Genomic DNA, 14,237 nt, shown 5'->3' on the forward strand with positions numbered 1-14,237 from the left:
TGGCTGGGTTGCTTGGGCAAGAGTGTCTGATGTTGAAAGACCTGAAATACCTGATGACCTTAGGTTACATAATTGATGATATGACCCAGTGCATCCAAGGGTGTATCTTAGTATCCCAATGTAAAAACATGCATCAACATCTGAGTCAAAAACAAAATGGTTTCATTGGCATTTCCTTCTGAATTTGGGATAAGGATCCCAAAGCTGACACTTCAACATGATCAAGGATTCCATTATATGTAAAGAATGCTGAAAATGTCTTTTATTTTTCAATTCTGCACCAGGCACATTTCTCAAGGGAGAAATAGACTGTGGGGCTTGAGCTAGGCTGACAAATAGCATGCTTGGAACCGGTCCATAAGTCTTTTCGAAATGCCATGATAATGTTAAAGACAAAATGATTTAATTTTACTGGAACTATTGAATTTGCCTAACCGGCAGCCACAAAATAAAGTGAACCAAAACACTGTCAAACACCCGCAGAAAGAAAAAAGGTTGCAAAAACTCAAAACTAAGCTAATATCTTCAGAAATAAAGTTTTGTGAAAGACACAAAGCCAGGTGTCACTGCAGCAAGAGTAAGCCACAGCCTCTGTTCAGCGCAGAGCTGAGTGAATGTCTACAGCATCTGCAACATGCACTGCAGATACCTTCTTGGGCTACAAGAGCATCCTAAACCTGCCAGCCTCTAACACCAACAAGTACACAGGCAGTTAGTTCGCATGTACACCATCAACTGGATGCTCTCCTCCCGTGTTGCATACCATCCTGGCAGAAAGATGACTCTGCTTTTCAGTCCTGGAGCTCTACACTCAACAACATCATGTAAAAGCCCTTCAAAAAGAACCACTTGCTACCATCTCATTAGGGGATGGGCAGTGAACACCTTGTAAATATTACCCAAATTCTGGAAAAGGAATCAACTCTAATAGGAATAAATCCTTAGAATTCTGTAAATTTCCTGCTAACTAAGAAGTTTAGTAAATCAGGAGAGGGGGCAACAGCTGCTGTATTTTAATGGGATATCATATAAAGCAAGCCATCACATTGTTCATCATCTTCATGTCACGGACTAGGCCCCACTTGGCATTGCGACTCTCTCGTGGTCAGCGGCCAAGCTCTAGTGTTGGAACTTTTTTTTTTGGCATATAGAGATCTTGCTGAAAAGTTCCACATCTGCTGAAAGAGAGGAAGAACTTGAAAGGAAAACATTTATTTTCAGAATTTGGTACTGAACTTTAAAGGATTGTCATGGTTAGAGGGAGCGAGGAAGAAGCCTTCAGCGGTTGTGATTAGAAAGGAGATTACGTGCCAGTAGCCAAGGAGTACCGTCAGCTTTCTCTTATTGAAGATTAGATGGAGTGGTAAACAGGAAAACAGACCAGTTTTCTGAAAAATCCCTTTCCCCATCAAAATTGCTGTGCACAAGCATGGTAGAAATAACCTGACGTTTTTTGACTGCCTTTGCCCCCAGCCATATCGAGACTGGGAGAAAACTATGGCTCTTTGTTTTGTGCCTCATTCACCTCCTGTACGACAAAAATCTGCCTTATAGGATTATTTATTTAAAGATACCGCCGGAATAGGCCCTTCTGGCCCTTTGAGCCGCACTACCAGCAAACCACCAGATTAACCCTAGCCTAATCATGGGACAATTGACAATGACTAATCAACCTACTAATTAGTGTGCGTTTGGCCTGTGGGAGGGAATCCATGCATTCCACCAGGAGGACATAGAAACCCTTACAGAGGATGCCAGGATTGAACTCTGATCTCTGAACTCTGCCCTAAGCTATAACAGCATTATGCTAACTACTACGCTGCCATCCCGCCTAAATAGTGGCAAATATCAATAACTGGCACCAGTTGGGGCCAAGCACTTTTACAGTAATTAAAGGATAATTTTAAAAAATTATCCTAGTTCTAGAAGAAAATTATAAAATTGGAAAATGATATACAGGTACACAAGTTTGATGGCATTAAAATGGACTCTAAAATGGTTCTGTCAGACCAACCCAAGGAGTATATGCTACCAGTAATTTTATTCAGAAATTATTTGAAAATGAGCATATTGTCTGACTCGTTGTGGAATTGCTTGATTTTTATTGACTTGAGTTCAAGGCTATGAATTTAACATGTTGGCTGTACTTTGTCACTTCTTTCCCCAAGGGTTGTCAGTGTTACAAGCAGTCCTGGATGCTGCTGCTGAAAACAAATGGCAAGTCACAGCAATCAATGTAGGAAATATTAAAGATGACAGGAAAGATGAAGCCTACCGCTCACTTTTTCAGGACCTGGAAAATAAAAAGGAAAGACAAGTGATTCTTGACTGCGAACGTGACAAAGTTAATGACATCATGGAACAGGTACCAAAGACATTTTCTGAAGTCAATACATTTGTTATTGCAAGACTTAACTTTGCAGTGAAAGCATCAGATTAACCGTCCACAACATGGAAAGCCCTTGTAACCAAAGTATTTGTTAAATTGTGTATTAAACAGGAAATGCCAAGAGCTTTTTCAATGATAGTTATTATAGCAACGTAAGAAAATACACTTTGGTTCAGTAGCTTTTCTCATTTGGGTACTGATATTGATCATAGGTGGTGCCTGGTCTGGATTTACATATTTGAGGGTTAGGTACTCTAATGTTGGGTTAATCCCCATACGTGAAACAATCATCCATTCAAGGTGTGGACCCTGAGGTCGGTGGCACTAAATAGATGCTGATTTGATGTCAGCTCCGTTATCTTAGATCGTAAAGCTCCAAATTTCTTAATTTGCTTGTCTGAGTTCAGCCGCAAATGCCAGCACTATGTCGTTCATTTATGAGTTCTGGACATGGCTGGAGCAATCAAATTAATTACCCATTGGAAACTCTCCAGAATGTGACTTAGTTAACTAAAGACCACTTAGCTTGCCTTCTGCTCTGCAGATTACGACAATTGTTTCCATGGTAATTCATGGGTAGGACACGAAGTCAATACAAATTTTGATGAATGATGTTGATGGAAAGGAATAACATTTCCAAGAGGTGAACATGCAGGTGTTCCCATCTGTCTGTTTTCTTGACTTTTTTGATGGTGGACTCCAGCACTGCTGGAATAGCCGAGGTGAGCGACTTTGTAGATGGTATACACTGTATCTGTGGTATGCCAGTTGAGGAGGATATGACTCCTCAGGCTATTGGATGGCCGATATTTTGACAGCCCAATCAGCGGCAGGAGCAGGTCACCACAATGAGGTTTCGTGTAGGTCATTGACACTTGTTTAAAAGGAGAGCTTCGCGGGCATTCGGGCTCATTCCAATGGCCCAATTAGCAAGAGGAGCAAGCCACAGCCACAAGGTTGCTCATGGGTCAGTGACACTAGTTTAAAGTACAGAAGGGACGTTGTCAGGAGTAGGCCAGTGGTGAGAGTAGCAGTGTCAGGTTTTGGCTCAAAGGAGGCGTTGGCTCTGGGTAAGCTTCTGTTAGGGTTCACTTTTTGTTTTCTCTTACCGTACCTTGTGTAGTAAATGGATGTTGTGTGTCCTTCATGCTGAATGTTTGAGTCCTGGAAGACCCAGAGTCTCCCAGGGAACTACATCTGTAAGAAGTGCACCTGGCTGCAGCTTCTTGAAGACTGTGTTGAGGATCTGGAGCAGAAGCTGGCTGACCTTTGACTTATACGGGAGAGTGAGGAGATAATCAATCAGAGTTACAGGGATGTAGTCACCCTGAAGTTGCAGGAGGTGAATAGCTGGGTGACTGCCAGGAGGATTGGAAATGTGAATAGGTAGCTAGTGCAGGGCATGCCTGTGGCCATTCCTCTCAAAAGTAAGTATACCATTTTGGATACTTTTGTGGGCGATGATCTCCCAGGGGAATGCCACAGAGACCAGGTTACTGCCACTGATCATGGATCCATGATGCAGAAGGGAAAGAGGGAGAAGAGGGGAGCAGTAGTGATAGGGGCCTCAATAGTCAGTGGAACAAATGGGAGATACTGTGGACGTGACCGGGACACTCGAATGGTATGTGGCCTCTCAGGTGATAGGGTCAGGGACACCTTGGATCACGTCTACAACATTTTGGAGAGGGAGGGAGAGCAGCCAGATGTCTTGGTACATGTTGGTACCAATGACATAGGAAGGAAAAGCAAAGAAATCCTGAACAGAGCATTTAGAGAGCTAGGAAGAAAGCTGAGAAACAGGACCTCCTGGGTAGTAATTTCTGGACTGCTGACAGTGCCATGTACCTGTGAGGGCAGAAACAGGATGATTTGGAAGGTAAATGCTTGGCTGAGAAGCTGGTGCAGGGGGCAGGGCCTCAGGTTCTTGGATCATTGGGATCTTTTCTGGAGGAGGTATGACTTGTTCAAAAGTGGTAGGTTGCACCTGAACCCGAGGGGAACCAATATTCTCGTAGGCAGGTTTGCTAGAGCTGTTCAGGAGGGTTCATATTAATTTGGCAGAGGGGTGGGAATTGAAGTGAAAGGACACAGGATAGGATGGATGGTAAATAAGCAAAGATAGCGTGCAGTCAGACAGTGAGGAAGGGCAGGCAGATGATAGGACAGAACTGCAGCCAGCAGGGTGAGTATCAGTGCATTAGGGATGCAGAATCAAAAAGGGTAGCAAATGCAGCAGAAAATGTCATATGTCAATGCATAGAGTATAAGAAATGAGGTGGATGATCTTGTTGCACTATTACAGATTGTCAGGTGGCCATCACTGAATCGTGGCTGAAGGATGGTTGTAGTTGGGAGTTGAATGTCCTAGGTTACTCATTGTATTGGAGGGATAGGAAAGTTGGCAGAGGGGGTGGCATGGCTCTCTGATAAAGAATGGCATCAAATCAGTAGAAAGATGTGACATAGGATCGGAAGATGTTGAATCCTTGTGGGGTTGAGTTAAGAAACTGCAAGGGTAGAAGGACTGGATGGCAGTTATATACAGGCCTTCCAACAGTAGCTGGGATGTGCACCACAGATTACTACAGGAAATAGAAAAGGCATGTCAAAAGGGCAATGTTATGATAGTCACAGGAGATTTCAACATGCAGTTGAATGGAAAAATCAGGTTGGAAATGGATCTCAAGGGAGTGAGTTTGTTGATGCCTATGAGATGGCTTTTAAGAGCAGTTTGTGACTGAGCCTACTAGGGGATCAGCTATACTGGATTGGGTGTTATGTAGTAAACCTGAGGTGATTAGGGAGCTTAAGGTAAAAGAACACTTAGACAGTGATCACTGTACAATTGAGTTCCACTTAAAATTTGATAGGGAGAAATTAAAGTCTGACATAGCAGTATTTCAGTGGAGTAAAGGAAATTACAGTGGTACGAGAGAGGAGTTGGCCAAAGTACATTGGAAGGAGATGCTGGCAAGGATGACAGCAGAGCATCAATGGCATGAGTTTCTCAGAAAAATGAAAAAGGGGCAGGATAGCTGTATTACAAAAACAAAGAAATACTCAAATGGCAAAATGGTACAACTGTGGCTGACAAGGGAAGTCAAATCTACTGTAAAAGCAAAAGAAGGGACTCAGAAATTAGTGGGAAGACAGTGGATTGTTAAGCTTTTAAAACCCTACTACAAGACTCATTTGGAGGGAAAAGATGAACTGTGAAAGCAAACTAGCAAACAATATCAAAGTGGATAGTAAAAGCTTTTACAAGTACATAAAAAATAAGAGAGATAAGAGTGGATATAGGACCACTAGAAAATCAGGCTGGAGAAATAGTAATGGGGCTCAAGGAGATGGCAAATGAACTAAATGAGTATTTTGAATCAGTCTTCACAGTGGAAGACACTAGCAGTGTGCCAGATGTTGAAGGGCGTGAGGAAAGAGAAGAGAGTGCATTTTCTATTACAAGGCAGAAGGTGTTCAAAAAGTTGAAAGACTTGAAAGTATATGCATCACCCGGACAAGATAAACATAGAACATACAATTACAAAATCCACAACACATTACAGGCTCCTTGACCCACAATTTTGTGCCACCCATGTAACCTGCTCTAGAAACTGCCTAGAATTTTCCTACCACACAGCCCTCTTTTTTTTTGTGAATGCACCCTGGGGTTCTAGAGTTAGTGAAAGAGATTGTGGAGGCATTAGTAATGATCTTTCAAAAAACATTTGACTCTGGCATGATGCCAGAGGAAAATTGCAAATGTCACTCCACTCTTTAAGGAAGGAGGAAGACAGCAGAAAGGAAATTGTAGATCAGTTAGCCCAACCTCAGTGGCTGGAAGATGTTGGAGTCAATTGTTAAGGATAAGGTTACAGACTTGGTGACACAGGACAAAGTCAGCATGGTTTCCTTAAGGGGACATCTTGCCTGACGAACCTGTTGGAGTTACTTGAGGAGATTACATGTAGGGTAGATAAAGAGGATGCAGGGGATGTTGGATATTTGGACTTTCAGAAGGCCTTTGACAATGTGCCACACATGAGATTGCTTACCAAATTAAGAGCCCAAGACATTACAGGAAAGTTACTGGCATGGTCAGAGCATTGGATAATTGGTAGGAGGTGGCTAGTGGGAATAAAACGATCCTTTTCTGGTTGGCTGCCAGTGACTTGTTATGTTCCGCAGAGGTTGGTGTTAGGACTGTTTCTTTTTATGCTGTATATAAATGATTTAGATGATGGAATGATGGCTTTGTTGCCAAGTTTTCAGATGATACGAAGATTGGTGGAGGGGCAGGTAGTGTTGAGGAAACAGGTAGGACTTAGATTAGGAGAATGGGCAAGAGAATGGCAAATGAAAATACAATGTTTGGAAAATGCATTTTGGTAGTAGAAATAAATGTGCAGTCTATTTTCTAAATGGGGAGAAAATCCAAAATCTGAGATGCAAAGGGAGTCAGGAGTCCTTGTCCAGAACACCCTAAAGGTTAACTTGCAGGTAAGGAAGGCAAATGCCATTTTGGCATTCATTTCAAGAGGTCTAGAGTACAAAAGCAGGGATGAGATGTTCAGGCTTTATAAGGCACTGGTGAGGCCTCACCTTGAGTACTATGAACAGTTTTTGGCTCCTTATCTAAGAAAAATTTGTACTGGCATTGGAGAAGGTTCTTGAGAAGTTCACAAGGATAACTCTGGGAATGAAAGGGTTATCATACGAGGTATGTTTGATGGCTCTGGGTCTGTACTCACTGGAACTTAGAAGGATGAGAGGGGATTTCATTGAAACCTTTCGAATGTTGAAAGGCCTGGACAGAGTAGATGTGGAAAGGATGTTTCCTATGTAGGGGAGTCTGTTGGTATTATTTGGTATTGCTGGATCTGCGCTATTCCAGGCAAGTTCTTCACACTCTTTACATGGGCTCCTAAAGGCTTTGGATATCAGGAGGTGACTCATTACCTCAGGATACCCATACACACTGCAGTTCATAATTTTGTTCATCAACTTCCTGCTAAAACTTTCTAATCCTGATTATTATGTCCTCAATCCCATCGCAAATCTGCTTATCTCATATAAAACTCACTAATCAGCCAATCCTACAGAAAATCTGGGTAATAAATATAATGTAAAATTGTTTATTATTGTGATTTTTATGTTTGAAAAAAATGTATTGGTTGGATTTCATGTCGGTTTCAGTAGTTTGCTCCTCAGTATTAAGTGTTTTCAAAACAAATTAATTTTTGAATTTCTTCATCATAGGTCATAACAATCGGCAAACATGTTAAAGGATATCATTACATTCTTGCTAACTTGGTAGGTATCCAACATAATGTACTAGAATCCTACGGTATAGTATGCCAAAGGACAGAAAAATTAAAATATTCTGTAAACCTGGGTCTTCTTGTCCTACCATGCTTGTATTTAACTCTGTGAAAGTAATTATTTTGTAGCTTTGTTTATCTATCACTGGCCCAGATTGCTTGAGGGAAATGTAGGTCTAACTACTGGCTTCAAAGAAATAGTACAAAATCCTAGTGAGTCAAAATCAAAATCCAAGAAAATTTAAAGAAATGATTTTATCTATTAAGATAAAATGTCTTGCAGAACCATATTAAAGTCAGCAAACATTTTCTGTTTATATTGTTTGTATGATGCCCAGCTACTGAAATGCACATACTTTTATGGATATTTACAATATGAAATCCTCTTGAGGTTAAAGTGCCCCGTTGAGAGTAATTTCAGTTTTGTGAAATAATTTGAAATGGCTCCTGAATGACTTCAAAAAGTACAAGCTGCAATTAATTTTTTTCCATTTTTGTTCAGAATTCACCTTTTGAGTTGGAACTACCAATGAATCATCAGTGTTATTAATGGATCACTTTCACAGTCTAGACTGTCAACACTATTACTGTAGACAAATACAAACTGCTAGAGGAATTCAGCAAGTTGAGCAGCATCTGCGGAGAAAGGAACTGTGAAGGGTTTGGGTCAAAATCCTGCATCAGGACTGAGAGTGATAAGCAGTATAAAGAGGAGAGGGGCTGGTAGGAGATGGGTGGATCAAAGAGGGGTGAGGGATGATGAGGAAACTCAGCCAGTGTGGGAGGAGAGGGTGAAGGTAGACACATAGACCGGAGGGGGATGAAAGGGGACATGAAGTTTACTCATGCTGGAATATGTTAAGGAAGGGGATGACCATGGAAACTGTTGAAAGAGAGAAATGAAGGACAGACGAAACCAGAAAGTGGAAGGGATTTGGTGGGTGGGTAGTAGGTGGATTGACCAACAATAGGAAGGGTGTGAGGAATTGTGGATGGGAAGGGCAACACAAATGAGAGGATTGGAGGTGGATCAGACTGGGCAACATGGGAAGTAAATATAAAATATCAGTTACCTCTGTGTTCCCTGCTTCCTTTCTCTTTTTGATCTACCTCAGCCTTCTGGTCCCATTTGCCTTTTTGCCTTGTGTGCTCTCCCCTTCCCCTGGCTCCAAACTCCAAACTCCTCCCTCTCTCACCTGGCTTCTCATACTTATCCCCTCTTTGATCCATCTATCACCTACCATTTGTTGCCTCGTCCCACCCTCTCTCCTCTTTATACCACGTGTCTTCCCTCTCCATTCTAGTCCTGATGCAGGGTTTCAACTCAGAATATCCAAATTTCTTTCCCTTCCACAGATGCTGCTCCACCTGCTGATTTTCTCCTGAAGTTTCTCTCCAGGTTCCAGCATCTACAGTCTTAGAACATATCTTTCAAATTGCAAAAATGTAACAGTAGTCAGAATTAAAGTAAGAAATTTGGTAATCATCTTCAAAATATTCAAAACTGATTATTTTCTTCTTCAATTCTGAAAGCATCATAGGATTATACAGCATAGAAACAGGCCTTTGTGCTTGGAAGTCTCCTCCACTTCCACTTCATGCTTGACGTTACAAAGTGCACATCTGATGGCTTTGTCCTTCCAGTACAGATGTCCATTCAGTGGAAATAAAACATCTATTTGGATAGTCATTTGTTTTTTTGAGCTTAAAAATGGCTTTCCTTTTCATGCTTAAAATTAATTATAGAATTTTTCAATGTTAGTGAAATGAAATATCATAGTTTGTACTTCCATATAAAGAGGGGATCAGCAGCTAACTGTTGACTAATTCCTTTGTTGCTGAGTTAAATGTGTTGATGCTTAACCAGGGTTTGAAGCCTTCCTGAACCGGACAGCTTTTATAGGTTTTGACTGATTTGAAGTCTTCCCCACATACAGGCACAATTCAAAGAAGAACCGTGGACCCCATTCATAGAAAAAAAACATCAAACCCCCCTCACCTTCCTCCCCCCACCCAGCAAAAAAGCAAATCGTGCATATAGCAACAAGAAAACGAGGGAAAACGCGGACTATAAAACACAAAACCAAAAGGCATATTTCAGTACAGCTAAGTGAGCTTTATCTGCAGACCGCCACACTTCAAAAATCACCTAAAAAAAATAGCAACAAATAAAGGAGTGACCAGAAACTAAAATACATCGTAAATGTGAATTAGAGTCCACATTCCACACAGCGCGCTGATTAAACTTTGCTCTGGCACCACCCTCCGACAGCATTGAGGGGGAGAGAGAGAGAGGGCTCACTCATAACATGGACCTTCTTTCAGGAGTAGCAAACAAGAGAGAGAGAGAGACTGTCACACACAAGCACCCTCCTCTGGCAGCAGCGAGCACGAGGCTGGTAGATGGTGCTGAACACTTGCTCACCCTCCGCACCCATCTCGATGATGTCAATCTTCCTTGGCGCTTTAATTAGTAAGATCGGCATTGAGTCCAAGGACTTTTTCCAGCTATACAGGATGGAAACAGGCCTTTTGACCCAGCACATTTTTGCCAACCTACACAAATCCCATTTCTTTTGCTCTCACATCACCATCAACTTATCTCCCCTAATTCTCCTGCTTGCCAGCTACACCAGTGATGCACCATCAATAACTCACACTGAGACGTAAGGCGAGATATTGGCTTTTATTGATGGTGCATCAATTTTATTGACTGGAAGAAGGAACCAGGAGTGAGTGTCTATCATACAATGTCCTGGAGACTGAGGCCGAGCGTCAGGCCTCAGGTCTCCTTTATACAGGGGCCTGTGGGAGGAGCCACAGGAGCAGTCAGCAGAGGGCGTGTCCCGACAGGCACATAGTTCACCACAACCAGGGACAACTTATAGTGTTTTACTACCTACCAACCAGAATGTGGTTGGTACGATGGAGGAACTTGGAGCAACAGAGGAGAATCCATGCAGACACAGGGAGGTCACTCTGTCTCCATACAAACAGCACCCAAGATCATGATCGAACCCCACCTTCTGGAGCCACCAGCTGTCAGCAAAGCCCTTTGCAGCAATGTGCTGACCTACTATGGCACTGGGCATCCCTTGTGTATTTTGCTGAGATGAGGGACTGCACATGCTTTGTGCCTCAGCTTTATAGTAACACCGTGGATACACCTAGCAGAGGTCAATATATTTCAAGGATACAGACATTTTAGAAAAGCTTCAGAGAGTTTTTTCCTTATTTAACATTGTACTTGTGCTTTTAATTTAATAAAAACTGTTTAATGTGTTTTATATAATGATTTACTCTTGTCTTCAATTTGATTAATTATCTAAGTTTTATTTTTCAACCGTTTCCAAATACCTCTGATTATCAGTGACATTTGGAAACGGTGAAAAGACATTTGAGAGCACGAGCTGATAAGTAGACATCAAGGGGAGGCTTCACACTGCGCTGACCAAGGCTTCATCGAACGGTTGTGTCAATGACTGCACGAGGTTAGTTCAGCCACAGGGTCATTACAAATTCCAGCAGGGTAGATAGATAGGAACTAATGCAATCCAAATCACTATTTCAAGTTTACTTATAAACTCTGCTGAATGCTTTACTGTTACTAATACTAAACCCTATTGCACATCTTTGCACTAATGAAGGTTCAAGTAATGGGAAAAAAAATACTAATTTCTCCTATTATTTGTAGCTTAACTCGCGATAGGATTAACAATCTTCCAACGTCAGGCAAGCCACCTGTGTTTGCTGATTTACCACCATTAAAAATATTATGTTTTGCTGTCTGTTCCCCAGTTTAATGTTGAATTGGGAGGTTTATCACCAGGATGAGGCTAGTCAGGTTCATCCAAGTGACCATAGTGCCTGCTCCAGATGTATAGACATCCGGGTGTAAATTAGTCACAGCCTAAATGGGCTGCTGATTCTAGAGTAGTGTTGAGTAATCACTTAAGAAATCAGAATGATGGTGTGTTCACCCAAATCAGACCTAAGTTGTGGATTACTTTCAAGCAAGATCATGAGTTGTGCCTTACGCAGATCCCGTGAGGAATCTAACATTTAAGGACAAAGCACGCATGAACAGAGCGCAAAGCGAATACATCCTCAGTTAATTATTTTGAGGCTGGTATACACTATAGTTAGAACAATTAAATGTTGCCCGAGGGCTCTAAGAAGGAGAAATGGGTAGAATGCATGTTTAGGAGGCAGGGTAAGAGACAGATACCATCATCAAAGACCCAAACTGACTACTGGTTGAGAAGAGAAATCATCTGATTGTGGATTACTTCCTTCAGGTATTTTCTCTCAGAAAACAGAAAATTAATGTCCACCATGTGAACCACAGCACAGGAATTCTCTTGAGTACCATTTTCAGTTGTGGAACAATTAGGAAGCTGAGGGAGAGATACAGTAGTTCACACTGTGACCAAGTCTTGTTGCAGAATACAGTGGAGCGGTAATGATGGCAAGGTGAAAGATATCATGAGCATGCAAACTAACTTTTCAAGTATTTTGTGAGCTTTTAGTATTATGGTCTATGTCCCAATCCACAATATTACTTGAGCTAAGGAGGAAATCTTACAAATTAGAGAAAACTATTACAAATTAATACCACCTAGTTTAATATTTGGGGCAAATTTAATAATCAGGGTTAGGTACTGTGTGCACAGGCATAAGTATGAGGGAGCACTTACAGGATGCATTTAAAATGTATGGACACTTGGACCAGTTTTGAAATGAAGCCTGGCTGTACAAGAGGAATGGAGTACATCTGAAACAAACTGTGAGCTGAAGCTGGGTCAAACAGGCCTCAATCTCATTGTGCAAGCTCAGGCTGGTTTTGCAATTGTTTACAGCAACAGCTAACTGAGAATGGCAAGAGACAGGAAAGTTAGAGCTAGAATACTGAGCTCCTTCAGAGTTTAGGGCCTCAGTGCAGGCCCTTCAAGCCTGGAGTGCAGTGAAGAAGAGAGTTTGGTTGAATTTGGCATTGTGTTCCACATAGACATGGTGGACAAGGGCCTGCTTCTGTGGTGTACCGTCCTATGTTCTATGAATAGGAAAGTTGTCTCTTCAACATATCTGCACATCTAAGACAGGATGCCTCCTTTCTTTGCAAAAAATCTAGTAAGTACTAATTCTGTGGATCATTGCTTTCATGGCCTCAGTTGATCTGCCTGTATGGGATCTTACTTCCTGTCAACTTGTTTCCAACTTCAAATGTTTAGATTACTTGTGCCTGCAAGAAGGACAGTAGCTTGCGCCAAAGCTAAACTTGGATCACCCTGAAGACACAAGCGGCTGTAGATGCTGGAATCTGGGGTAACAAGAAGCCTGCTGGAAATACTCTACGGGTCAAGCAGCAGGTGTGGGGGGAAAGGACTCTCAGACGTTATGGTTTGGAAGCCTGTACTGGGACTCATGCAGTCCTGATGCAGGGTTCAACCCAATATGTTGGCAGTTCCTTTCCTCCCACAAATGCTGCTTGACCTACTGAACTCCTCCAGCAGATTGTTTGTTACTTAAATAACCTCACTACATATTTGTAGGCTGAGAGCCAGACAAAGAGAGAAAGTGATTTTAAAGTTCAATGTAACTTTATTATCAAATTATTAACATAAAGTACCTTGAGATTCATTTCTTTCAGGCATTTAGAGGAACGAAGAAATGCAATAGAATTTCATGAAACACTATAGATAAACAAAGGCTAACTAACAAGCAATGTGCAAAAGAAGACAAACTGTAAAGATCAAAATAATGCTGAGAGCAAGGGTTGTCAAGAGTCCTTGAAAGTGAATCTGTAGGTTGTCAAATCAGTTCAGAGTAGAGGTCCTGCTGGTTATTCATACCAATTCAGGAGCCTGTTGGTTGTAGGGTAATAACTCTTCCTGAACCTAGTAGTGTTGAATCTCGGCTTCTGCACCTCATGCCCAATGGTATTTGAAAAAAGAGGCCATGGCCTGCATGGTGAGAGTCTTTAATGCCATATCAGGCTGTGATGCAACCAATCAGGATACTCTCAACAGTGCAGCTATAGAATTTTGTCAAAAGCTTTTGGTGACATACCAAATCTATGCAGATTCTAAGGAGTAAGGTTGCTAGATGCCTTCTTTGTGATGGCATGCATTGGCTGGTCCCAGGAGAGATCCACTGATAGGTTGATGTTAAGGGATATAAAGCCACTGACGCTCTCCACCTCTATTCTCCTAATGAAGGCTGGCTCTTGGACTCTGGCTCCTTTCTCCTGCAGTCGACAATCAGCTCTTTGGTTTTGCTGAGGTTGAGTGAAAGGCTGTTGTGTCACCACTCACCCAGATTTTCAGTCTCCTTTTTATATGCCAATTTATCACAACCTTTGATTTGGCTGACAACAATGGTGTCCTCAGGAAACTTAAGTGCTGAGTTGGAGCTGTATGTAGCCATACGATCATAAGTATAAAATGAGAAAAGCAAGGGGATAAGTACACAGCCCTGTGGTTCATCTGTGCTGTCCCTATGCTGATGGTGAGTGTGGAGAAGATGTT

At 41.9% G+C, this 14,237-nt stretch overlaps 1 protein-coding gene across 3 annotated transcripts in view; it reads left to right on the forward strand.

The window, feature by feature from the left end:
• gria2b (glutamate receptor, ionotropic, AMPA 2b) overlaps positions 1-14,237 on the forward strand; it is a 126,286-nt gene that overhangs the window by 68,744 nt on the left and 43,305 nt on the right. For all 3 annotated transcript variants that reach the window (XM_059963359.1, XM_059963360.1, XM_059963361.1), the window contains exons 4-5: positions 2,169-2,365; positions 7,649-7,702. In XM_059963359.1, coding sequence (XP_059819342.1) covers positions 2,169-2,365; positions 7,649-7,702 — 251 coding nt within the window. The remainder of the gene's footprint in view (positions 1-2,168; positions 2,366-7,648; positions 7,703-14,237) is intronic.

Source organism: Hypanus sabinus, chromosome 3 (genome assembly GCF_030144855.1).
Source record: "Hypanus sabinus isolate sHypSab1 chromosome 3, sHypSab1.hap1, whole genome shotgun sequence".
Taxonomy (NCBI): Eukaryota; Metazoa; Chordata; class Chondrichthyes; order Myliobatiformes; family Dasyatidae; genus Hypanus; species Hypanus sabinus.